The 26,604-nt window shown below is 34.6% G+C and overlaps 2 protein-coding genes across 6 annotated transcripts in view; one reads left to right on the top strand and one right to left on the bottom strand.

Moving 5' to 3' along the window:
• Positions 1-26,604, bottom strand: part of Plod (procollagen lysyl hydroxylase) — a 162,818-nt gene that overhangs the window by 14,591 nt on the left and 121,623 nt on the right. For all 5 annotated transcript variants that reach the window (XM_069834578.1, XM_069834579.1, XM_069834582.1 and 2 more), the window contains 3 exons: positions 4,864-5,002; positions 1,046-1,228; positions 763-867 (listed from right to left, as the gene is read on the bottom strand). In XM_069834578.1, coding sequence (XP_069690679.1) covers positions 763-867; positions 1,046-1,228; positions 4,864-5,002 — 427 coding nt within the window. The remainder of the gene's footprint in view (positions 1-762; positions 868-1,045; positions 1,229-4,863; positions 5,003-26,604) is intronic.
• Positions 10,239-24,855, top strand: LOC138705873 (immunoglobulin domain-containing protein oig-4-like). Its single transcript, XM_069834583.1, has 3 exons — positions 10,239-10,625; positions 20,870-21,019; positions 24,303-24,855. The coding sequence occupies exons 1-3, from the start codon at positions 10,419-10,421 to the stop codon at positions 24,459-24,461; spliced, it is 516 nt and encodes a 171-aa protein (XP_069690684.1). The 5' UTR covers positions 10,239-10,418; the 3' UTR covers positions 24,462-24,855.

Raw genomic sequence — 26,604 nt, 5'->3', positions numbered from 1 at the left:
CCGGGTTATCAGCATGAAAAACTGATACTCTAGCCATTAAGCTCCTTCACATTTTAACTGTGAAACTGTGCTTAAGTAGGCAGCAGTATTTTATTTAATTTAATGTCCAGACACTTGATACATGATCATTCGTCTATGCATTTCCGAATACAAATGACCTATTGTTTTATACTGAAAACACTGTGCTTAAGTACGAACTAAACACACAAACAAAAAGTTTGGTTTCATGAAGATGCCACATACTTTCCAGATATGTACAGTATAGGCTATGTATTTTACACATTCCACAATTCAGTTATATGTTGTCAGAGATGTTAATCTTTATTTTCGTGGAAATATTGAATAATTCATTTGCCCATCATAATATTGTCTCTTTATAACCAGTACCTATAATGAAAAGTAGAACATGTTATGTTTCTTGAAGAAACAGTTTCCAACATTTTGCATTCTAAGCATGTAGCCTACCTATGGTACCGGTAATGAAATAGCACTTCTTTAAGCATTTGTTCCACTATATTATACTCTGTTTTTGTTTCAAAAAATTAACATTGTAAGAATAAGCTGTATGCTTACTTGAAAGTTTCGTGAATTATCTAGCCACAGACACATACAAACACACGCACGCACACACCAAATCAAATTTATATTAATTCCCAACCAAATATTTCACATAATCTACTTCTTAGTACCGGTACGTACTTAAGAGCTAAACACTTCTCAAAACACTTTAAAATCCCGAACTAATAACTACGCAATATTCACCTTGTTGGTTCCATCTGACCAATGTCCATAATTCTCCATGACTTCAATGAACTCCTTGCAAAAACGGGGTTTCACTATGGGAAACCAGTATACATCCGGACATGGCTACAATACAAACAATCTGAGTAAGTTCCATGACCCAATATAGCAAATAAAGAGGATATGTTTATCAATAACATCAGTTTTGAATACAAAAGAATTACATATAATATAATACTTTTGGCCACTCAAGAGCTGTTCACTGTAATCAGGACTTATAATGACACATGTAAACACATCTCACCTGTTCAATTGTATTGTTGGGATTGAAGTTCTCAGTATAGTTTTCATGAATGTAACGCTGCTCCCAATCCCATCTGTTGTCGAATATTTGATAGATCTCGCTGTTTATGCGGCTAGTATCAAAGTTGTCTGCATTGATCAAGTGACCAAAATCCACTCGATTGTTCACATACATAAAAACATCCTAAAATGCATATCAACTATTAATGCAAGTCATACATAATGGTTGGTGTATAGTAAAATCCCTTGTAACCAGCACCCAAATAACTAGCAATACCAAAACAACGGCACTTTTGGCTGGGGGGGGGGGATGTTTAAATCTGCCACATTGCCATAGTCTGGGCCGTCAGTTATGTCACATTAGAAAGTTAGCACAAACTTTAATTTTCATTGATATTCGAACCTAAGATTAGTGTATTATTTGTGTTGTGTGATGTTTTAATAAGGAAAATTCACACAGTTTTTATGTTTATTCAGTTATAAGCAAGTGATAGAGAAATAAGCTTCACATGGCTGCAGTTTCAACATTTGGTACCATTGAATACGATTTTTTTTTTTTCAATTATTCAGCAAAATCTCGTATTCAGAACTAGTCTAGTCCCTTTGGTGCCAGATAAGAGGGTTTCTACTGTAACTGAATTTAATGAAACTTTCATAATACAATGGTCGTTCTTGACATACAGATTTTTTTTATACTGGGAATCTTTCAGTTCTGTGTAGTGAAATAATTATTTCTAACATATCTTTCATTGACATGTTTTTCATATATTCTATTTTATTAAAATATCAAATTCTCAGAGAAAAGTCTTTCAAAAGCAAAAAATAACAAATTGGACTTGACACATTCACACCTAACAATCATCTATATTTTATTTCTGTACGAAAATAGGCTCTTAAAAGACGACGAAAATCCAAGTATAAAATGCAATAAAACATTTCTTAAACAATCATGAGCACTAAAACAGCATTTGTTTTTGCTAATGACTTAGTTATGTAAACTTCACAAAAAATCAAATTAAAAAAAAATGCAAATTAGGCCTATCACTCAGTCATCGTTAACAGCACTGAACTTAGAATCTGGTGTTCAAATAATATGTTAATAGATATGGGGGGGGACTATTTTTTTTCTCCTTACGAAAGAAGCCAGTTGAAATGAACCTAAACAGAACATAGTGCAAATACAGGAAATGATTTAAATTACCAAAAAAAATTAATAGGAACAAAATGCAGAAGTTCAAGAAATACACTAAACACAATCAACAACACTCACATAAAAATATATTACAAAATATTGTGATTAAACACTAATAATCTCATAGGCTATTAATAAGGGGATATTAAAACGTACACGAAATCAATCTTTACATTTCGTAACAGGTGCAATCAAAATTACTCTGATTGAAGCCATGCAAGTAAACATTTCCAATAAACCAATTATGGTAGATCTTGAAAAACAGGCCCTCTAACCTATGAAAAATTAAGCAGCATACAAATTCTGATAAGTGGAATAGATGCAGACACTACATTTGTACTAAAGACCCAAAAGGATTCATACAAGAAGTAATAAAACTTGAATAAAATATAAAAATAGGCCTACTATTTGAACAGTGTAATGAAATTAATAACGTTAAAATGAAATGTCTTGATTTAGATTAATTCTTCAACAAAATCGACCCTAAAGAAGCAAAAGCCGTTACTTAAAAATGAAAGGCACAAAATGACTGGATATACATTTATATAGACGACTCTCTTTTGGACAATGAAGAATAAGATCTGGAGCAGGTGTAACTTGCCAGTTCTTTTCCTTCTTCAAAAATGTTGTAAATTATACAATAAATTTCCACAGCGAGGTCGAAACCAATTACACATTACTCCAAAATATATTTTTTTTGGTTACAGAATGCAAAAACATACAGTAGTTTTCTTGTCAGATTTTAAAGAACTGCAATCCACGCCTTAAGTTCAACTACATTCCCTAAAATAAAGACAATTAAAGAAAGCCATTGCATGATAAAAAATTTCAAAATCTAAATAGAAAAGTAGTTTTCCAATGGATCTCAGTCGGTTTTGAGGTGAATGCTAATGAGATAGTGAATATGTTAGCAAAGAAAGGAACTAAACTCAAATATAAAAAACAAAACAATGTTTCGTACAAGTATGATATAAAGCAGATTAGAAATTAGTTTCCACTATCATCACAAATCAAAAGTCAAGGTGGAAATATTCAAAATATTCATTCAAAGAATTAAAATTAATTCCTGACCTACCTAGAAAATCTGCTTTAGTAGTAGCTATGTTCAGATTAGTTAGGCCTATCGGTCATGATTGCCTAAGTCATCTTCAAAGAATTGGTTTATTATGTAACTTCTCCAAACTGCTTGTTATGCACAAAAGAAGAAGATATCAATATAGAACATATTGGCAAGCTGTGAATCTCTAAAAATTTCTGTAGGTCTCTCCTCCAAATATCAGGAAACAAGAAGGATAACTTTATTGTTTTTCTTTTTTTTTTACTTGGTTATTTAACGATTCTGTATCAACTACTCGGTCATTTAGCATCGATGGAATTGGTAATAGTGAGATGGTATTTGGCAATATGAGGCTGAGGATTCACCATCGATTACTTAACATTCGTCTTACTGTTGGGAAAAAACCTCGGAAAAAACCAACCAGGTAATCGGCCCAAGTGGGAATCGAACCCGTAACTCTGGATTGGCAGGCAAACATTTTAGCCAACTGAGCTACACTGATAGCAACTTTATTGTTAAATGCAGTACCGGTATCTCTCATATGCACACACACGCAGTAATGTATTATCCAACACACTAGTACCAATCAGAACCTCCTCACCATATATGAAGTACTTTCTATTCTTTAATTTTCAATAATTATAAATTTATTCCACATTCCAGCTTGATTGTATTGTATGTTATCAATTATTTCTCTCGATAAGCATAAAAACTCGTCTATTTTACTACTGTGATTTAAACTATTGCCAATTCTGGAAAGTTACCCGTACCGGTACTGAGTTCTTTCTCTTTTCTTCATATCATGTGGTCATTAGATCAAATACGTACTTCTGTATAAGGAAGTACTATCAGTACTTAATGTAATGTAACTAAGTATGGCTGTAATACTGGGAGCTAACATAACCTGTAAATTTGTACACAAATACTGAGTATGAAACATTTTGAATGTCTGACGTGCTAATAATACATACAGGTACAGGTACCTAGTATGACAGAAAGTAATTTTCAGAATAGAAATGCAGCCATTATTCTTTTGGAAATTTTGTAGGCAGAGGTTGTAAAGTTTTTGCCTTTGTGTTATCGGGGTAAGTTATATATTTGCATTGAGCCATCTGCAAGTTTCTAAAAATGATGCTGGAACACAGACCACATGTAACTTATTTCTTTTTACAGAATATCCGGAAAAATGCCACAAACTGTGATGACGAAAGTAAAATTATTATACATAGGTACTACATCACTACACCTTCTATACAGTGCACTTATACTCTGAAACTCAAAATCATCCTTCCAAGATGATTGCTTCTAAATTCTTGCATAATCATAACGAAGAGAGCAAAAGATTCATTACAAACAGAAAATAATTTGCATGTATAAACAAATATCTAAACACAACAGTAATCTATCATGCCAAAACTATATTTTCTGTAATTAGGTAGGTCACTGGGAGTGCAATTCCCAAATACATCATATTTCGCCTATTTTTTGTGCCAAGTAACAAGTTTATTGAGGGAGGGAAAACGTACTCTTCCAGTGAATGCTACTTTAACTTAAAAAAATCACTACTGACCTTTTCTCTCATGTTGTAGCAAAATGCCATATCAGCATCCAATTGGTTATGGACATAAGAAGGCTTTGTTTCAGGCTGTTTGATCAGGGAAGCATTCACCAAGTAGCAGCCACTGACATAGGGCACATTCCAAACACCACTGTAATCAAGACAAAATTCAATTTAGATTTTCAAAGCTTCATATGATACACAAACCACCACAGTGGCTCAGTGTTAGCGTGCTAGGCTTATAATCCAGAGGGACTGGGTTCAAATCCCAATTGATCCACCCTGAATTTATAACTTTGGTTGGGCAAGCCCATGGTCCAGACAACACTCTTCAGATACTCTAATTCTCCTATGAAATTCCAAAAATTCTCCATCACCATCATTCATTACGAGTGTAATGCAGATCCAATGCCTGCAGTGCACTCTGGATAGTCTCTGACGAACTAAGTGCGTTTTTAGCACTAGCAATACCTATGAACCACACAAATAATGATAAAGTTAAGGGCCCTGGCACTGCAAAATAGTAATAATAATAATAATAATAATAATAATAATAATAATAATAATAATAATAATAATAATAATAATAATAATAATGTTGCATGTTACTACCAATACTCTACAGTCAAACTTTGTATAATCTATAGAGTGTTTGAGTTTCCTCTCATTGAGCTATGTCTCTTTCTCAACATTCTCATTTTTTCTTGTAATGTGAATCATGTTATTTGAGACAACTTTCAAAGTAATTACTCCAACGTAATATAAAATTGTTTTATCACTATCACTGCAAACACATATTGGTATACAACCATGTGATACAGATAGTAATGCCAGAAACAAAAATATAAAAATTGTTTAGTATTATACTGTATATAATTTAAGACTTCCAGCTTAGCTTGAGTTTTCAAGTTTCATTCAATCTCATACCTCCGCAATCTTTAAGCCAGTCCATGTTTTAGCATCGTACCATAAACCATTCTCATACCTTCCACTCAAGTGATGAATAATTCTTTATGTTTGTAAATTGAATCACTGTAACATACTTACTATGTTTTGTATATTTTTGTATCATTTTTTATTTGTTCTACGTCTCAAAGCTAGAATTCTGTTGCAAGATCTATGGAATACAATACATGAAATGAAAAATTAGAGCCATTATCTATTTCCATACAAGTTAATTGTTTGAATCTATTGAAAAGGTAAATTGTGTTTTGTTTCTTTCAATTTTAAAATATGCATTTTTACTTTATAATAATTTATATATTTTTGTACAGAAGTTAAACTCTTTCAATATGACTACCTTTTCAAATAAAATCTTTTATATGAAGTAAGTTACAAATTCCTGTAGTTTCCAGGATGTTTATATTGTTTTTAGTCCTAGTAGTTTCATTTTACAAATAGAATCAGTATTTTACAAAGTATTAATAAATTATACTTACAAATTAGATTTTAATGTCAACATTCGAGGAAATTCCGCCGTTCAGGCCAGAATTAAATCCCCCTGCCTAACATTTAAACGTTAAGCAAATCTCACTTCCACTGGGGGGGTCAGACGGCTCAACTGAGTAATGGCAATTTCCTACTCAATAAGATGAAAGCAAAACAATCTGTCATCCTGACATTAGTGGAGCACACACGCGGCTCAGCTGTCAATCATTTCATTTATCATGCACCAGCAGCCTACGAGCAAAAGGGACATTAGTCTTTTCTGTCAGGGCTTAGATCAATGTGGAGATTTTTCAATAATTAGGCCTACTGATATTCTTCCACTGAATTTTACAAGTCGAATTACTAATTGGCCTATTCCATTCCAAAAGACTTATATTAAAGAGTTAGTTTTCCTCTACTTCTGTGTCCTTTTGATTTTAAAGTTGCTAGCTTTTAAAAAATGCAGATTTCTTTAATCTTTTTCACATGTAAGTTATGTGTTATTTACCTTTACATTATTTAATTATGTTTATGGTGTCAAATTTGAGTCGTTTCTTGTATCTTAATTTTTTCTTTCCTAATGCCGTCTACACTCTGCAACTAACTATAAACATCCAAGCTCCATGTAAGAAAGCTGAGATACGAGTATAAATACTATCTATAATTGTACAACAGTATGTAATTTTCACGAAAGAGGAATATGACATAAAAAAGCCAAACTTCACTACACAATGTTAATCTTTCTATGCAGACAAAGAATTAGCCCAATGCCTAAAGTGTCAGTTTTCCATGGGAACCAACCAGGTTCAAGTCAGCAGACGGTGTTGCGCACATTTTCTCCAAATATTCCTATTTCCCTTGCTCCATTTCACCATTTCTCCTTTCATTAGCATCTAGTATCCTTAAAATAAATAAATGTGCAAAATCGTGCCACCACTGCAATGTGCTCACAGATCTGATGATTGACAGCAGAAGCAACTTCAACTGCAGAACTTTTTGCTTCAATAGAAAGAATACGTGGATTTGTATAAAGGATAAATAACACAATCATTCTATCCTCCAAGAAAATATCCTTGTAATGATATCTGAAGCATTGTGCAAAGCAATGAAGAATTAAATCTAAGCAATCATAATGAAGTAAATGTGCTAATAATTTTTCATTGTGGTCCTTGGTGGTTTGTGATTACCATGCTAGCTGTTGGATGACATGAATCCGAGGTTCAAAGTACAATGTATTTTAATGAACGATAAAATCTTTAGCATGGTTTCATCTGGGAGATAAGTAAATCCGTGAGTTCCACATCGTAAATTTACAGCATATGAAAGAATTCTGTCCTATATAGAGGGTTCCAGACAAAATTTATAAGCCATTTCTCGCCCAGGTTGAATAACCTCTGCAGTTAAAAACATAAACAATTAAGATATTATTATCATCAACAGGATGCGAATTAACGAGGGGGATGGGGGGATTTCCCCCCCTGTTGAAAAGTTATCCTCCTTTCATAAATTCATATTAACATCCCTGCCAGGAATAACTTCTATCCCCCTCACAAAAAATAATTATTTTTATACGAGTACATGTACTTCATAAAGTACAAAGTAAGCAAAGATGATAATGATGTATTATCATCACCGGCAAGCTGACAACAATCAATAACTTAGGAATTACACATCTTATCTTAAGCCAGCTCATGGATATAATTATTATTATGATCAAGATGCAACAGAAGAAACTCAGCGCGACCAAGCATTGAACCGTATAGAATGAAGATAATAATTTTACATATGGTACCGGTACTCTCTACTTAAGATTCTATCCCCTCCCCATCAGAAATCTTAATTCGCACCCTGATTATTATTAATGCTCCATTGCAAGCTACTGCTTCATAACATTTAGCGAAAAGTCTCACAGATCTCTCTCAAGAGCAAGAAACCAGGAATATTCTGTATTCAATTTTGAAGATAAATATTGTGAAAGTCGTAAATATTATTAAGTGTATTTACTACCATTAACATAATACTTACCTCTGATTGAGGTTCTGGCTGATATGTATATCTATTAACAGGCAGTACATCTCACTTGAAAATATGTATCAGAGGAAGAACAATTGTTTGTATGCATCTGATGTCTGATTAGTGGAATATGTAGCTAATCGGCAATGTATGCATTGGAGGGGGAAAGGAACTGGCCACCCTACCCCATTATCTCATGGCCTAGTTGCCTCATGAGTGACGCCTTATTGGTGTTACTTATGAGGTTCAAACCTGTCTACAGACAGTTGACTAAACAACAACAACAACATAATACTGTATTAGGATAATTCTGAAGGACATTAAGACATAATTTTATATTTGTTTTATTAAGATATATTTTCAATTGTAGAAGTTATTTTGCATCAGTGGATGAAAGAAGAATACGGTAGTAACCTACAGATTTAGGAAAATCATAAGCAATATTAGTGACATAGAATTACTTCGAATAATATTGTGTGTGGTAATGTCATATGAAATCATCAATGGCTAGGAGGGAATCTAGTGAAATAAACTGTTCACCTTCTCTTGATAATAGTAGAGTTTCTCCCCTGTTTTTAGCGTAGATACGTCTATATGGAAGGATCATTCAACAAAAACAACAATACATTAGACACGAGTGGAAGGTACCTTTAGCTGTTGATTATGAAGGAATGGATAGTTCAATAGTAGTACAAGTTATATAGAAAATAATCAGAAAATAAAGATCGTTAATAATAATCTATATTGTATTTTATTGTAAATACAATCGTTTTCCATTTATTTATACATTAAGGAACAAGTCTGACGTTTGTGTAATATTCCAAAAGTCTTGTTTTCCACATGGTCCATTCCACTCCTTTCTGTATATATTGTGCATCATGGTTTTCCACTCAATCCATTTCGGTCTATTCACTGTCTGAATTATTTGATAAGGTGTATTTGGACTACTGCAGTTCATAATCCGATAGTTAAACACCATAAACCGTAATTGGGAATTTATTGACATAAACACATCTATATCGAAGGGTCAATATGACTAAGAAGTAATTTTAATAGAACACATACTGTATTTACTGTACGTCTAATTATTCGAAACCAAGGTTCCACTGCCAATTTTTTTTATCGACCTTATTTTATAGTAGCTTCAACTGTGAGGTCGTTACGCGACTGTCGACATTGTTGTTACATGATTTTTTGTGGGAATTGGGTGGAGAGGAAAAAAAACCTGTGAATGTATGCTTTGCTCAGATTATGCTAGATGATGACGAAAAATGTACTTTTTATTCAAATGTTTCTTCTCCCCCCCTCTCTTTCCTTCTGCTCCCTTCCTACTCCTTTCTCTTCCCGGTTTTTCTGGCAATAATAATTGCTTATTTGTCATTTTCAACAATACAAACTGGTAGTAGAAATGCAATTGCAAATTAACTTTGTTTTCATATTACGAACTCTCTAAATTAACATAACACACAGCTCATTATGCACTCTTACATTTGAGATGGAGGAACAATTGGATCGCACTTTTTAGAAAGTAACTAAATCAAAATTTGCTATTTTTCAGGAGAGCAAAACAAGTTATTATCATGAATAAATACCAGTGTACCAGTGCTGTACTATAAACATGAACTTGATGTTAGATACAGGCTGCAGGGAAAGGTTTGATTAAGTTTCTTTCTTTGCCAATCAATGCGTCTTAGAAGTATTAATCATTTCATAAATAAAAATGGCAAATTTTGACTTGATTCCTTCCTAAAAGTGCGATTCAATTAATATTGAATGCAGAAACTGAAGTACAGGAATACATAGCATAATCTGCTACGATATTCTATCCATGAGAGGAGCCATACACCACCCATGAGCTGAAAGACAGACCACACCGACAACTGACAGCAATCATTCAATTGACAACTCTCTGCTAACTTCACAACAATATGAGTGGAGACATAGTTACTTCTTCGACTGACCACAGGGAGGGACAACGCAATAAAGCACACCCAAGAACAAGGGAGGGTTCAAGCAGTGTACCTCACTCTTAGGTCAGACACAACAGAAGAAACACAGACGATGATTAATTCATAGAATTGGCAGGAACAAGTTTCTGCAGGACTGTGCAAGGTCAAGGTATAAGAATGGAAAGGAAGTGGAGGATACTGATGTTGGGGATGTTGATAGGCTGCCTCCTCAACGCGGATATAGCCAGTGGAGCTCGAGGGGGTGGTGGAGGGGGGCGAGGGGGCAAGGGTCGTGGAGGTGGTCGCAAAGGTTATGGATCTAGGATGCCTGTCCTTATCCAGCATCGAAACCCTGCAAGTGCTAGCTACTACAACCACAAAGACGTAAGTATGTGACATGCCACAACAAATACATGGTACCAGTACATACGAAATTACACATTATTACTCAACCAAGCAACTAGAAGAAAAAGGACGAAGGCACCATATGCTGTTGTTTTTCATGAAGTAAGTAGAATGAGCAGGTACAGCCTGTATCGTACTGCATTGCACATAAAGTCACCATGCAAAAAAAAAAAACAGATAAGTAAATATAATTTAGAATTTTAGTTTTATATCAACATGGTATAACCTACATGGCTCAGATCAAAGATGGGCATTTCCTCTCTCGATATGAGAACCCTACCCCTCCTACTAACCCTAACTGAACATATGTGCTTGTCCTTCAGTTGTTGGTGAGCAGTTGAATGGTGGAAGACAATCCACCCCAGTACAAGTTCTTGCTGTGTGTGTAGTTACCAGTGGCACACTAAGTATTTGAAAATGTGCATGCAGCATTATTTCAATAGTGAATGGGACGAGAATATTTACTGTGTTAAGTGAGGGAAGCCACAATGCTTAATATGCCTAACCTCATTTTGAATATATAATACATTTTGCACCAGAAAGTTTATGTTCACCATAATTTTCTTGATGTGTTTTTCTGAAAATGTCTTAACGCAAAATGTATTACATATCCAATCTGGGTTAGGCATATTAAACCCTGTGCTTCCCCTTCACTCAACACAAAGAAAATATATTTCTCCTCCAATTCAATATTGAAATTACGCTGCACGCACCTTTTAAAATACTGGTAACTACACACTATAGCGAGAACTTGTATCAGCACTGATTGCCTTTCACCATTCAACTACTGACCAACAACTTAAGGACAACAAGCTCCTGTGTTCAGTTAAGGGTTAGTGGGAGAGATAGAGTTCGCACAATGAGAGAGGAAATGCCCATCTCTGGCTTAGGCTCATTAGTCTGTTCTACAGAGCATTCCAGCAATAAGTACTGGTTTATTCTTTGGCCACTGCATGGTATGATGCTTGAGCGACGGCTGGCAACCAGGCTCTTAAACTCACAGCGCTTCACCAAGTTGAAACTTACTTGCATACTTACTAACCATAATATATTGTATTTAACATTAATTATTATATGTTACATTAATTACAGAATTTTGTACTCACACCCATGACAGTAGCTGCTGGAAGTGTTGACATTTTGTGCTATACAGTTTTCACATCGCTGTAAAAAACCATCGTTCACATTCATGAGCTCCACTGCACTGATTTGTCTAATTGCGTCACGAATGTTATCTTTCAGTTGTTCAATTGTGCGAGGATTATTTGCATACACCCTGTTTTTTTAATGTTCCCCATAAATAAAAATTTAACGGTGTTAGATCTGGGGAACGAGCCGGCCATAACCCGCTACTGATAATTCTCTGCCCAAAGGCTGACCTCTGTCATAGACACAATGGGAGTATGAGCGGTTGCATTATCCTGTTGAAAATACCCTGTTAACTGTTCATGATATGTCAGTTCTTCGAACAATGGTCCCAAAATAAGGCGTATGTATCTCTCACTGTTTATTGTCTCTTAGTAGAAAATGATCCAATAATTCTGTGAGCATTGCTGGCACACCACACGCCTATCTTTTGCCCATCTTGTGGAACCTCGATCACATGTTGAAGTTTTTCTATTGCCCAGCGCCTGTTATTACGCGATGATACATGTCCATTAACAAAAAACCATGCTTCGTCAGAAAAAAAAAATCGATTTGGGATCAATTTCGTCATTATGAACTTTTTCTACCATCCAGTTACAAAAATTAAGTCTTCTGTTAAAATCGAGGGGTTGTAACTGATAAACTACAGTTATTATGAAGGGCTTTGATTGTAATTTTTACAGATGTTTTTGAAATTCCGGTCTCCTGTGCTACACGTCTCAGAGACTTTTAGGTGTACGTTCCAAAGCAGCTCCAACTTCGTCGATTTTTTCTTCTGTAAGCACACGAGATTGTGTTTGTTTCTTTTTGTCAATTACACAACCTGTTTCAATAAAATTTTTCACTAATTGTTTTACTGCCCTCCTGGTCAGAACTGGGCGGCCTGGAAAACGATTTATAAATTTTCGGCTTGTTTTGCCCCAAGATTTTTTTTTCGTATAGTAAGTTTTCACAACGAATGTACGTTCAAACACAGAATATCTCATCATTACGTAATCTCCACGTAGTAACTAAATGAGCAGCACAGCATGACACACACAACACGACTCCTCTCTATGTATTCCAAACTCAGACTGACTAGTCATTGAAACATTACATGAGGTATTGAATACCAAGAGAGGGAGAGCTGGCCGCCTGACAGTTGCCCAACAATTGCCCCTGCCTAGCAGCTGACGAATAAACCAGTACTTATCGCTGGAACACTCTGTAGTTTCACAAAGTCTATGTTAGTTTAAAACAGGTCTCCCCAGCCTTTTCTTGGTTTACCAACATTCAGTTTTTCTCTTGGTTTGTAATTATACATTTTAAATGGGATCTGATGTCACTCCATTCTCAACAGATACTCATGTCATTTTAATCTATATGTGGTAAGTATTTCTATAAAGTTATAATGTTCAACTTATTTTGTACATCATCTTCATTTTCTCGACGGTCAAGTAAAGTGTAACCAACCATCTGGCGCATTTGTATGTTGTAAATATTTAATAAGAGTCCAAATTTCTGACGCACAGATCAGCGCTAAGAAAGTAATAACTTATTTTAAAATTGCATCTCTATTTATTTTTGAGTACAATGTTCCTAATTTGGTCTGCAAATTTTCTGCATTTACCCATTTTACTATCAATATCATTAACGTTCGTGTTAAATAATACAACCAAGGTAAGTGAAGCTGAAAAAAAAACTTTTATATTGTTATTTCTTTCACAACTACCGGTATGTATTTACTCTCAAATATAAGGTTCCTTTATTTACAAAAATTGCTCTTTTGGTGGAAATGTTCATGTTATACTCTCTGCAACAATATTATTAAGTTAAGTATTGTTCTCTGAAGCTCGTCGTCTATCTTTACAACTCTGCAACTCATAATCATCCATATAAAGTATTATATTATACTTCTGTATTCAATCATCCTAAAATCATTTAGCCATTAATTAAAACTTCTATGTGGGTGAAAAAGGCTACAATTTTCTCTTCCTTTGATTAATTTCTCTGAACGCTGTCTCATTTTAATTTATGATCTACATTCATTTCATTTAGTGTTCTGCACAAGGGCAGGTCTTTCACTGCAAACCCAACTTTCTCCAGTCTTTCCTATTTCTACCTTCCTCTTCGTTTCCACATATAATTCATATATCTTAATGTCGTCTATCATCTGATATCTTCTTCTATCCCGAACTCTTCTCCCGTTCACCATTCCTCCCAGTGCATCCTTCAGTAGGCAGTTTCTTCTCAGCCAGTGACCCAACCAATTCCTCTTCCTCTTCCTGATCAGTTTCAGCATCATTCTTTCTTCACCCACTCTTTCCAACACAGCTTCATTTCTTATTCTGTCTGTCCACTTCACACACTCTATTCTTCTCCATATCCACATTTCAAATGCTTCTAGTCACTTCTCTTCACTTCGTCGTAATGTGCATGTTTCTGCCCCATACCATGCCACACTCCATACAAAGCACTTCACTAGTTCTTTTTCCAGAGGTCCGCAGATGCTCCTTTTTCTATTAAAAGTTTCCTTGCCAATTGCTAACCTCCTTTTGACTTCCTAGCAGCAGTTCATGTTACTGCTTATAGTACACTCCAAGTATTTGAAGCTGTCCACTTGCTCTACTGCCTCATTTAGAATTCGCAAGTTTATATTCTGTATTTTTCTTCCTATGACCATGCTCTTCGTCTTATTTGCATTTATCTTCATCTCATACTGCTCACTGTCATTTAGCTCCAGTAGCATATCCCTTAGTATCATTTCCTCTTCTGCTAACAATGCCATATCATCAGCAAATCTTATGCACGTTATTCTTCTTCCTCCTACTATCACTCCTCCCATGTTCTGAAAACAGTTCTTTACTAAATCGTCCAAGCATATAAACTTTAAATTCTTTAGACTTTTATCTTATCTTTATAATTATTTAAAGTGTTATAATACTTCCATTGCATATTCGCTCAATATTGTGTTTCTATCTCCATTTTCACTTGTTGTTTTGGACCCAAAATAACAATTAGGCCTACCAATACCCGTTGTTTCAACTTAATCTTTTTAAACATCCCATTTAGTTCATCCGCCATTTCATCCCTATGTGCTAGAACTCTTTTTCAGTCATCTTATTTATAACTGTATTAAATATAATTGTTTCTTCTCTGCAACCATGTTTCATAGCGAGTTCAGTGCAGGCAATGACTAATGCACGTAACTGATGACTAAGTGTCTACTGGGTGTTCAGTTCAAAGTGTGTCATGGCTCGCTGTATGCCGTCATATGGCTAGTCAATGAGCCTAGAGAATTCAATCTTCCTACACTTCCGCAGAGGTGTATTATCTATGTGTCAGAGAAGTTGCATAGCAAGTACGGCGTTCATTCTGAAGAGTACTTACTGATATGTACGGTAACGCCGGTAGTGGCAGGAATGTGAACTGTTTGGAAACATGTACTGAGGTGGGTTTTTTTTCTTACTGTCGGGATATGGGGAGAGGGTTAAGACGATTTCTTACGTATTTGTTGACATTAACTTCGACGGTCAACATGGACACAGAGCATTTGATTTGTATTGTGGAATGTTGCCGTATGCAACCGATGATAACAAATACCGGTACCCTGCGTACAACTTGGCCGCGCAAAACACAGTTCGAAAGAGGTTATGGTAGCATACAGACAGTACAGACCGCCATCTGTTGCTACGACGTTCAAGTTATACCGTAAACGTTCTCAAGTTCAGATTGAACGCCTTGATTAATACGCAACTTCTCTGACATAAAAGCTGAAACTCATTTCAAATCGCTGACTCACAACAGTGACGTCATGAGACACTTTGAAATGAACACCCAGTATAATGTGATCAGATTATAGCATTTCTTACAAAATCATCATTCAAGCATGCTCAATAGGTTGGGATTTCCAAAACATCTACATATTTTAGAGTCTCAAAACTCTTAAAATTGAATCCATACATAATAAATGTCGTACTGGTATATGGATTGCATTCTGCTGACCCTGTCACAAGACTACATTTTTGTAACTGGATCGAAAATAAAGTTCACGATAGAAAAATGACCTAGTATATAATATCTCTCTCCTTTTTCTTTTCTTTCCATTTTTAGTTTTTATGATGGGTAAATTCTCGCAGATAATACTGAAGCTCTAAGAAACCAAATATTTTCCTCGAAGTTCTACTTCATTATTCTAAAATCGGCGTCTGATGTGCTCTTCGAGGTGAAAGAATAACAGGACCTATAATTTATGCCAAAACTATAAAAAGATTTAGGTACAGAACTGAAATACTTTAATCATTTTTTCGCTTAATTAACAGGGTAGAACAGCTGTATGCATTCTTTCAGCAGGATTCTGGCACTTTATATACAATCAATTAAACATAAGGAACGTTTTTGGAGACAAAAAATTAGCATAAATTTGTTCACTCTTTCATTCCCGAAATCTCATAATGTGCCATTTTTACCTTCAGGACACTATAAAGGACAGTGTACAGAACAAACCTTCATACCCTACATCTTCATAAACTGAGAAAACATTCGTAGGAAAATCTGTTAAAATTATACGAGAGAAAATTATGCGTGTGTCATCCTATACGTCCATAATATAATTAATGTCACCAGCTGGACATTTTGTGTGTTTAAGGACCCAATAACAGTTCAAATTCAAATTCAGCATGATATGACTTTTTACTCGTTTTAAATGCTTATAACGTGTACCAATAAGTGACTGTGAGAGCAGTATAATACAGGTGGTGTATAAATAGGTATACAGTAATACAATATAGTTTTATTACGTATAAATGAAGATGACCCATAAATAGGTCGAAACATGTAAACAAGGTACGTTAGAATTTAACACGAGAAAGCTTTATCATACATATTCCGAAGTGATAGTGTTAAAAGTTGTGTAATCAAGATGTATAAATGAGGATTACGATCAATAACGGATCGATTAGGCAATTAAATTGATGTAAGTTGTCGATTCATGTCGTGTAACTATAAGTGGTATGTAATCCTCATTTTTACTTAATAAAACTGTATTGTATTACTGTATATATACTTATGCACGCCCTGTATATTTTACATTTTAAAGATCCATGTCAACATTTTCATCCTGTTTCTTATACCTCAGTTTTCATGGTAGTTAGCCCACGGTAAAAAAAAAAGTTACACATTTAGCATGACAATGTTCCTAGCTTCTTTGACAGCTAATACTACGTCAAAATGATGAACGGCCATCAACGACACAATGCATTACAATTCACTATCATTGACTTTATTACTGGTGAGACGAATCTTCCTCATAACTATTGTACTCGTTAGAGATGAACACAGCTAACTGCCGCTCTCACTCACTGTGTTCACTGCACTTGTCTTTCGAGTTTCGTCTCATAACTCTCGTGCGCTTCGAGTCTTGCTCATCATTCTCGAAATAGCATTTGGTCGGCGTGAAAAGATTTCGTAACTTTGAATAACATACATCACTGAAATAAATAACATTAAAGATGTTTAATTGATACAAAAAGGCAAAACAAAACATTATCATAGTTATCAAAATGTTCTGGTTTTATTATCAGATATTACCTAAGGTGATAAAAATAGAAAAAATTCTCACATAAATTTGCATTTCTAAGAAACATAAAACATAACGTTAAATAATGCGTTAATATTTTTTTACTTGAGATTGAACACTTGATCTCAAACATACGAAAAAAAAAATCCTAACCTTTTTATAAGGGCCCAGTAATTAAGTAAAGATTGGGGAACGGATTATTTTATTATACACTGAAAGGTAGAGATGATGTTTCAAATAGGCTACTTGATTGTTTATACATATATAACAGTTGACAAAATAGATAAAAGTTCAGTCTGGTATAAACAATTGTGGCGATTCAAGGCTGCTTGACGTTTGAGAGTTGACCACTCCCAATGTCTTGAAGTTCGCTTAATTCACTCACAAGCAGTTAACGACATAGACAACACTGTTGTGCGGGTTTTCGGCTTTGTGAGCGCTATTACTCTTGCTTTGTCGATCGTTCTCAAACTCTAGTACTCGTACATACTTAAAATAATAAATTTACAAAAATATCACATAGGTAGGTTTTTTGTTTACACTCTTTTCATAAAGAAACAAAACTCTACAACTTGATCATCCATCTTTGTTATTATTGTTCTAAATCAGTTAAACCAAATTTGCGAACTTGTGTACAAACATGTCAAACTACAATATTACACAGACAGCAATAAGGTGCTCCACACTACCATCATTAAGCTGACATAACATTACTACTTAGAATCGGTCTGCATAGGAACTCCTTGTATATCGACATACTGATTCTATTTTAATGTATCACGAACAAACGAGAAGTTAATAAAACAAGGACTGAATATTACAAAATACTAGTTAAAATACCTCCGTTTTTAGATAAGCCCAGTGGCATAAGCAGACGAGACTCATTGGGCTGAAAACACCCCGCTCTCTATTTTTTCAAGAAATATTTTAAAATTGTATTAAATTTAAATCATGAAGAAACAGTCCACCATTGATTGCCGTTGTGAGTGCAACACTGAAATAAAAATGTTTGACTGATTCTATTGGCAATTATCAATATTTATAATAACAAATCCTTTATATTACTGCTGACAGATTGTTTTAAACTGACGGATGATTTTAAAAGAAATTATGAAGCTACCGTTCTCAACACAATAACTAGAATTATTTAAGGTCAGCATTTGTTCATTCACTCTGCAATTATGGAGAATGGATTCTGCCTTACAACAACTTCTGGGGGATCTAAATTGATTTTATATTTCATAATATTAAATAATAATAATAATTGTCTTTTAAATATGTTACATGTAAGTTATAGGCAAATTTTCCAAGTGATGTGCCCAAAACTTGGCCCTCCATCTTAAGTTCCTGGCTACACCAATGAATTAGCCCACCTAAGTTCAGAATTAGGTTTTATGCTCTGACACAAGACAGAACTAAAAGACAATAAAGCTACATAAGGAGAGGGGACGCGGGTTTGATTCCTGATGCGACCATGGATTTTCTGCATTGATCTAATCCTTCCTGTCACACTATGGCCTTGGAGTTTACTCAGCCTTTAACAGAAATGAGTATCAGGGGTTTTTCCTTGGTACCGAGGTTATTTTTTTTAGTAGGTTATTTTACGACGCTTTATCAACAGCTTAGGTTATTTAGCGTCTGAATGAGATGAAGGTGATTATGCCGGTGAAATGAGTCCGGGGTCCAGCACCGAAAGTTACCCAGCATTTGCTCATCCTGGGTTGAGGGAAACCCCAGAAAAAACCTCAACCAGGTAACATGCCCCGACCGGGAATCGAACCTGGGCCACCTGGTTTCGCGGCCAGATGCGCTGACCGTTACTCCACAGGTGTGGACCCGAGGTTATTACCTTGGGGGTAAAGATGGTGGGCACATAGGACAAATATCCATACTTCATTAATAACGATTGTCTGATACAGATGGGAGCCTTGACCTCCTGCTACTCTATGCACTCATAGTCTGTAATGGGGATGACTTTATCATGAAGTTTACAGCTATCGGTATATAATGAATACAAATTAAAGCTCAAGTTCGAGTCAAACATACAGTAGTTTGGAAGTATATAAATATTCATTATGAAGATCATGAAATTAGAGAATAAATAACTTACTATATTTACTTATGTAATAGACGCCATCATAATAATATAATGTACACATCTCAATTTTTGACAGTGATTTTACTACTGTACTAAAAATAAGGCAGATAAATTCCAGTTTGACTCCAAACGAGCAGTTTATTACATTCCCCTGCAAAATTCTACACTGAAAAATACCTTAATCCCTTATTTCATAATTTGGAGAGAGTGCAGTTTGATTCTAGGCGAAAAACTAGGATGATCATCCATTAAGAGAATTTGATTGGCTGTATGGGACGCATTCTATTAGAGCGGTCTCCAGTGGAAGTCGTAGAAATAATGCTGCCAAATTTTGGAAAGTTGTAACATTGTTAATGCAGCGAAATCTCGCCTCCTGCCACTTAACTATCTCCTCAACTAACCCAACAAAACCTTGTCAGAGTCCTCAACTCCTGCAGGGAAATACTAATCTTTATTTTATTTGCACGAACCTTCATTATATTTTTGGTCTAGGGAAAATACTCGTCTTTATTTACTGTAGACTATTCATTCATAGTTTTTTGCTCAAGGGCAGGTCTTTCATTGCAAACCCAGCATTCTTCAATCTATCCTATTTTCTGCCTTCCTTTTAGTATCCGCATACAATCCAAATATCTTAATGTCGTCTATCATCTGACATTTTCTTCAGCTCCAAACTTTTCTCCCGTGCACCATTCCTTCAGCAGACAGTTTCTTCTCAGCCAGTGAACCAGCCAATTTCTTTTTCTCTTCCTGATGGATGGAAATGTATATTATGAATAAGCACTGAAGTGTTAGCTTCTCATTGGATACCCCAACAGACGACTTTTTCGTGCATCACAGCTTCCATGGTCGTATGGTGTAAGAAAACTAAGAATGTGTCCGCAAACTCACTCCGCAGCGAGGAGATGGCGACGTATACGCTAGAAGCTGCAGTTATGTTGGTAGGTGGGATTCACCGCTAGCGGCTGTAGTTATGTTGGGAGGTGGGATTCACTCCACTCGAAGGTCAACACTGAACACGTGTGAATGATTTTGCTGTCAACTTAAAACTTCCCGCTAGGAGATCGAGCGCCTCCTCACTGCGGAGTGAGTTTGCGGACACATTGTACTAACTACAATCTAAATCCTCCAATATTCGATTGAGATCCGACTGTATTTATTTTTTTCTTACTATATCAGTAAACTTCCCCATTGCTTTATCCAACACTACCTACAAGAAATGAAGTAAGAAACAGGACACATCCTTATTTCACACGTATCTTTGTTGATATTGGCTTTGTGAGTTTTCAATTATGAACTCTGTGTATGTGTGCATGCGTGTGCGCGCGCGCGTGTGTGTGTGTGTGTGTGTGAGAGAGAGAGAGAAAATAATATCAACTAGTGCAACAAAATGGAAATTAATAGATATTTTTTCTTACATAGGGAGCAAGGATAGTCAAGTCCTCACACTTTGAGCTTGACTATATGCTTGGCCGCAAGATAACATTCTTCTGCATGGCCCAGGGCCTGCCTCGTCCTCACATCACCTGGTTTAAAGATGGAATAGAATTATACGCTCACAAGTACTTTCAGGTATGATAATTTAATCCCTCAGAATGAACAAGGAATATATAAAGCGTATTTCTATCAGAAGAGACAAAACTCTCTGCACCAATTTTATGATGAGTAGGCTACAAATATTTTACTATTAATATTTCATAGGAAGATGATCGCGTACGAACATTACGTAATATACGTATAGAAAACAAGATAAGTATACTTACAGAGTTTCGGCTGGGAACATTAGAGAGAATAAGGTAGGAGAGAAAGAAGAAAGAGGAAGGGAGGGACAGAACGTAAGAATATAATTGGAATTTCAATCAATATAGGTTCAAAATGAAAATCAAATTATACACAAACTGCATGAACAACACTTAAACAGGGCATTTCTAAAACTGCATATACATAGTAAAACCTTTGAAGAAGTAAATAGCTAATTATTTTTGGCATTATTTTGGTATGGCTATGGGGAAGTGTCAGATTTTATAATACAAAAGCACGTTAAAAATTCACCTTTATTGCACAGATTTCCTCATAAACCAATTTATGTTTTTCCACAAGAAAGCTAACAGAAAATGATTTTAGAATATCACAAATATTCAGATACATGTATTCGGTATTCACAGACGTTCAAAACAACACAACTATTCAAGGGGTATGTTATAATTTGTTAATCTCAACATTCATAAGACAAAATATTTGAATTTAGAAATATTCTATGGAAAAAATTACTTTTAAAAGCATTAGTATTTTAATGGAACGAAATGATTACTGCCATGACTTAAATTAAATTTAAATAAAGCTTCATGGTAGAATTTGTGTTTTAAATTTAATGTAATAACACTTGTTTTCTTAGCCAACAAGTACAAGTCTGGAAAAGTTTAAAATTTGTAAAACCCAATCAATATAAATATAAATGAATACATTTTATTATTTAAGATATCGAAACTTGTTACGAGAAGACAATAAACTAAATATACATAGTAAGTTACGACAAGGGCAATGTATATTCTATTAAAATCTCGAGTTCAAGAATTTTGATCATGTCCTTCAATTACTAGACAAACTGCATTTTCAGAGATCTAGATGAAAGAAGATTATCTTATTCTTATTAAGAAGTAGCTACAAATCAAGACAACAAGGTTGCAGTCTCTCCCAAGTTTACTTAATATATACATGAATGACATACGACAATAGAGGAACAGTTGCCACAGAAGGAAACAAATCTCAAGGAATTAATTAACACATTACTGTATGCTGATGATCAAATAATTTAAAACAAAATGAAGTGGTGCTACAAAATTCTATTTGTAAATTACTGAGTAATTAACTTTAAAATTTAGAAAAAGAGGTTTCCGTTCAAAAAAAATAAGAAGAACAAAAAGATAACGAAATATTGGAACAAATGTCAAATTTTAATTACTTACGCTGTGATGTCATATATAAAATTGATCAACATATTGCAAATAAATTAAATAAATTTAGTTCCCGGTATATCTGTAGAAAAATTAAGAAAACATGAAAGAATAAGAAAGTGGGACACAGCTGAAATTTTATGAAGTTATAGTCATTCCAACTTTGATGTACGGAAGTAAATCATTATAAAGATAGGCAGAAATGTCAGAGGAATTTTACCTCTATGATAATGAACATTTTTTCTTCTATGCCAGAATAATTTTAACAAGTAAAGTAAGCAACATTATCAGGTTGAAATTTCAACTAGGTTTGCTACTTTAGGAAGTTCCAACAAAGTTGAAGAAGAATTTGATGTTAATGGTATGTGGGAAAAAATCAGAGATAATATCAAAATTGCAGCCGAGGAGAGCATAGGTTATTATGAAACTAAGAAAATGAAACCGTGGTTTGATGAAGATTGTTGCATGGTAGAAGATAGAAGGAAACAGGCAAAACTGAAATTCTTATAGGATCCAGTTGAGGCGAATGAAGATATTTATTTCAATGAAAGACGGGAAGCAAGTTGTACACTTTGGAATAAAAAGAGAGATTACTTGAAGGAAAAACTCAATGAGGTAGAAACAAGTAGTAAGAATAAAAACATTAGAGATTTATATAAGGGCATAAAGGAATTCAAGAATGGATATCAGGCAAGGGTAAATGTGGTCAAGGTTGACAATGGTGACTTGCTTGCAGATTCTCATTCAATCCTGAACAGATGGAAAAACTATTTAAGGAGAAAATCCACAATATTAGGGAAAACACGAGAATTTTACTTGAAGCAAGTAAAGAGGTTTGGAAGTAAATCCCGAAAATACAAAGTATATGATTATGTCTCGTGTCCAGAATATTGTATGAAATGGAAATATAAAAATAATTGGAAAGTTATCCTTTGAAGAGGTGGAAAAATTGAAATATCTTGGAGCAACAGTAATAAATATTAATGATTCTTGAGAGGAAATTAAACGCAGAATAAATATTGGGAATGCGTGTTATTATTCAATTGAGAAGCTTTTATCATCCAGTCTACTCTCAAAAAAGCTGAAAGTTAAAATTTACAAAACAGTTATATTACCAGTTGTTCTGTATGGTTGTGAAACTTGGACTCTCACTTTGAAAAACAGAGATTAAGAGTATTTGAGAATAAGGTGCTTAGGAAAATATTTGGGGCTAAGAGGGATGAAGTTACAGGAGAATGGAGAAAGTTATATAACACAAAACTGCATGCATTTTATTCCTCACCTGACATAATTACGAACATTAAATCCAGACATTTGAAATGGACAGGGCATTTAGCACATATGGGCGAATCCAGAAATGCATACACAGTGTTAGTTGGGAGGCCGGAGGGAATAAGACCTTTGGGGTGGCCGAGACGTAGATGGGGGGATAATATTAAAGCGGATTTGATGGAGGTGGGATGTGATGGTAGAGTCTGGATTAATCTTGCTCAGGATAGGGACTGATGGTGGGCTTATGTGAGGGCGGCAATGAACCTCCAGATTCCTTAAAAGCCATAAGTAAATATTTTGTAAAAGATAAGCATCTTTCTGGAAAAAAAAAATCTTTTCCTACATTCTTAAGGAGATTGTATTGAAGAACGTAGTGATAGTGACAAAATGAAACTCAAAATTTGGACAAACATCCCAATATTCAGGAATCCTATGTCTTTAATAAAGAAAGCTATTTGTAAATGACAGACCTCAAATAATGTTACTGTATATTTAATAAGAAAAGAAGAGTACTGATATGCCTGTATACGATTTTAAACTATCCAGACTTAAAAGTCTACAAATAAGATCTCCATTACACCAAATTCACATTTCTCTTTTTTGTTACTAATTATTACTTTCTACTCCAGGTGCACGAGTGGCCAATAGGCAATGATACAATGAAATCTAAAATGGAAATTGATCCCACAACTCAGAAGGATGCTGGATATTATGAATGCCAAGCTGACAACCAGTATGCTATTGACCGAAGGGGTTTCCGAACAGATTATGTGATTTACACCTACTAGTTCTCTATCATTACTACATCAATATCTTCATTCAACATTTAATCATCGATAGTACATTGCTTTCCTATGACAAACAACTAAACACGGGAGGCAAGCAGCTACCCTACTATGAGCATAGCAGAAGAACATTACTTTGGTATCTTTTTGCCCCAGACTAAAGGTTACTGTGCTACAGTGATTTCATTTGCAATATTTATTTTTAAGGCGCCATAAGTGGCAACCAGGAGCAAAATTCTGAATTCATACATTAGATTTCACTATTACGACGTTTTTTTTAAATGTTTACATCTGGTAGGAGTATAAAGTATTTATCTTTCTGTAAGTCAAAATATAATGTGATATCATTGTACTATGTTTCATTGTAGAATACAGAAATACATTAATTACTGAACTACATTCTTATTATTTTTTAGCAAACTTTAGAATTAACTACCGTATTTAAGGTGATATATATATACATAATGTTCTACCCAATGACAGGGCTTTCACTGCAAACCCAGCATTCTCCAATATTTCCTATTTTCTGCCTTCCTCTTAGTCTCTATGATCCATATGTATATCTTAATGTCGTCTACCATCTAATATCTTCTTCTGCTCCGAACTCTTCTCCCGTTCACCATTCCTTCCAGTACATCCTTCAGTAGGCAGTTTCTTCTCAGTCAGTGACCCAGCAATTCCTTTTTCTCTTCCTGATCAGTTTCAGCATCATTTTTTTCTTCCCCTACTCTTTCCAACACAGCTTCATTTCTTATTCTGTCTATCCATTTCACATGCTCCATTCTTCTCCATATCCACATTTCTCTTCTCTTCGTTGTAGTGTCCATGTTTCTGATCCATACAATGCCACACTCCACAAAAGCACTTTACTAGTCTCTTTCTTAATTCTTTTTCCAAAGGTCTGCAGAAGATGCTCCTTTTTTCTATTAAAAGCTTTCTTTGCAATTGCTATCCTCCTTTTGACTTCCTGGCAGGAGCTCATGTTACTGCTTATAGTACATCCCAGTACTTGAAGCTGTCCACTTTCTCTTTTGCCTTATTTAATATTCGTACTTTTATCTTCTTTATTTTTTTTCTGACAATCATGGTCTTCGTCTTGTTTGCATTTATCTTCATTCCATACTGCTCACAGCTGTCATTTAGCTCAAGTAGCATATCTCTTAGTATCGTCTCCTCTTCTGCTAACAACGCCATATCATCAACAAATCTTAAGAGGAGATGATGGCTAAATATGGTGAAAACCAATACATTAAAAAAAAACTTTAAATACTCTCTGATATGTGAAAAATACATTACATAAAATTTAATACACATCTATGGTTTTGTCAGCACCTGTGACGCCATTTTTAGAGCTCTGGGGCACAGGATTTTTAAATTACACTGAACTTTGATTGAAATTTCCAGTAGCGTTAACTTTTCTTTCCTTTAAAATACTCTTTAACATGTGAAAAATACATTACATAAAATTTAATGTACACATATGGCCTTGTCAACTGCGGTGATATGTTTAAAGCTCTGCTGCACAGGGTTTTAAATGACACTAAACTTTGATTGCAATTTCCTGTAACTTTAATTTTTCCTCTATTCCAGATAAAAATGTATATATCTTCGGAACTATTAATTCTACAAGCATTATAATTGATACGTTCTTTAGGCTCAGGCTATTAGGAAACTTCTCTCTAGAAGAGAAATTTGTTATTTATTTATATTTGAAAAATATGCCTGCATATTTCTATAAAAGTACCTCTAAAATGAATATACTTAAACTATAAGCCTAATTGTTTATCTTAAATTTATGAAAGCCAATATCAAAATTGTGCTACAGAAGTTCTAAAGAACGTGCTTTCAGGAGTTAAATATCGTACAAATTTTGAATTTATATTTAAAAATGGCTGAGCCATGTTCATTTTAGTGAATTACTGTATCCTGGTATTTTTTCACAATTTGGCCCCAACTTTTTTTTTTTTTTTTTTTTTTCAAAAAAAATCTCGAATTTAAGTTGTTGCATACAAAAAATGAAAACTGTGCATCACTTAGGGGAAAAAAAAAATTCACCATCCTCTCCCTTTAGAGTCTTTCGAAAATAAAATATTAACAAAAAATACATACAAATAACAAAGAACCTAACATACCAATACCAAGTAAT

Source organism: Periplaneta americana, chromosome 9 (assembly GCF_040183065.1).
Source record: "Periplaneta americana isolate PAMFEO1 chromosome 9, P.americana_PAMFEO1_priV1, whole genome shotgun sequence".
Lineage (NCBI taxonomy): Eukaryota > Metazoa > Arthropoda > Insecta > Blattodea > Blattidae > Periplaneta > Periplaneta americana.
This window is presented reverse-complemented; position numbering and strand designations above follow the sequence as displayed.

What these genes read in the sequence shown, in the direction of transcription:
- LOC138705873 (XM_069834583.1), top strand. Translation starts at nt 10,419, where the DNA reads ATGGAAAGGAAGTGGAGGATACTGATGTTGGGGATGTTGATAGGCTGC. An exon ending in GCTACTACAACCACAAAGAC is followed by an intron (nt 10,626 to 20,869) that starts GTAAGTATGTGA and finishes TTTCTTACATAG; the next exon opens with GGAGCAAGGATAGTCAAGTC. An exon ending in ACGCTCACAAGTACTTTCAG is followed by an intron (nt 21,020 to 24,302) that starts GTATGATAATTT and finishes TTTCTACTCCAG; the next exon opens with GTGCACGAGTGGCCAATAGG.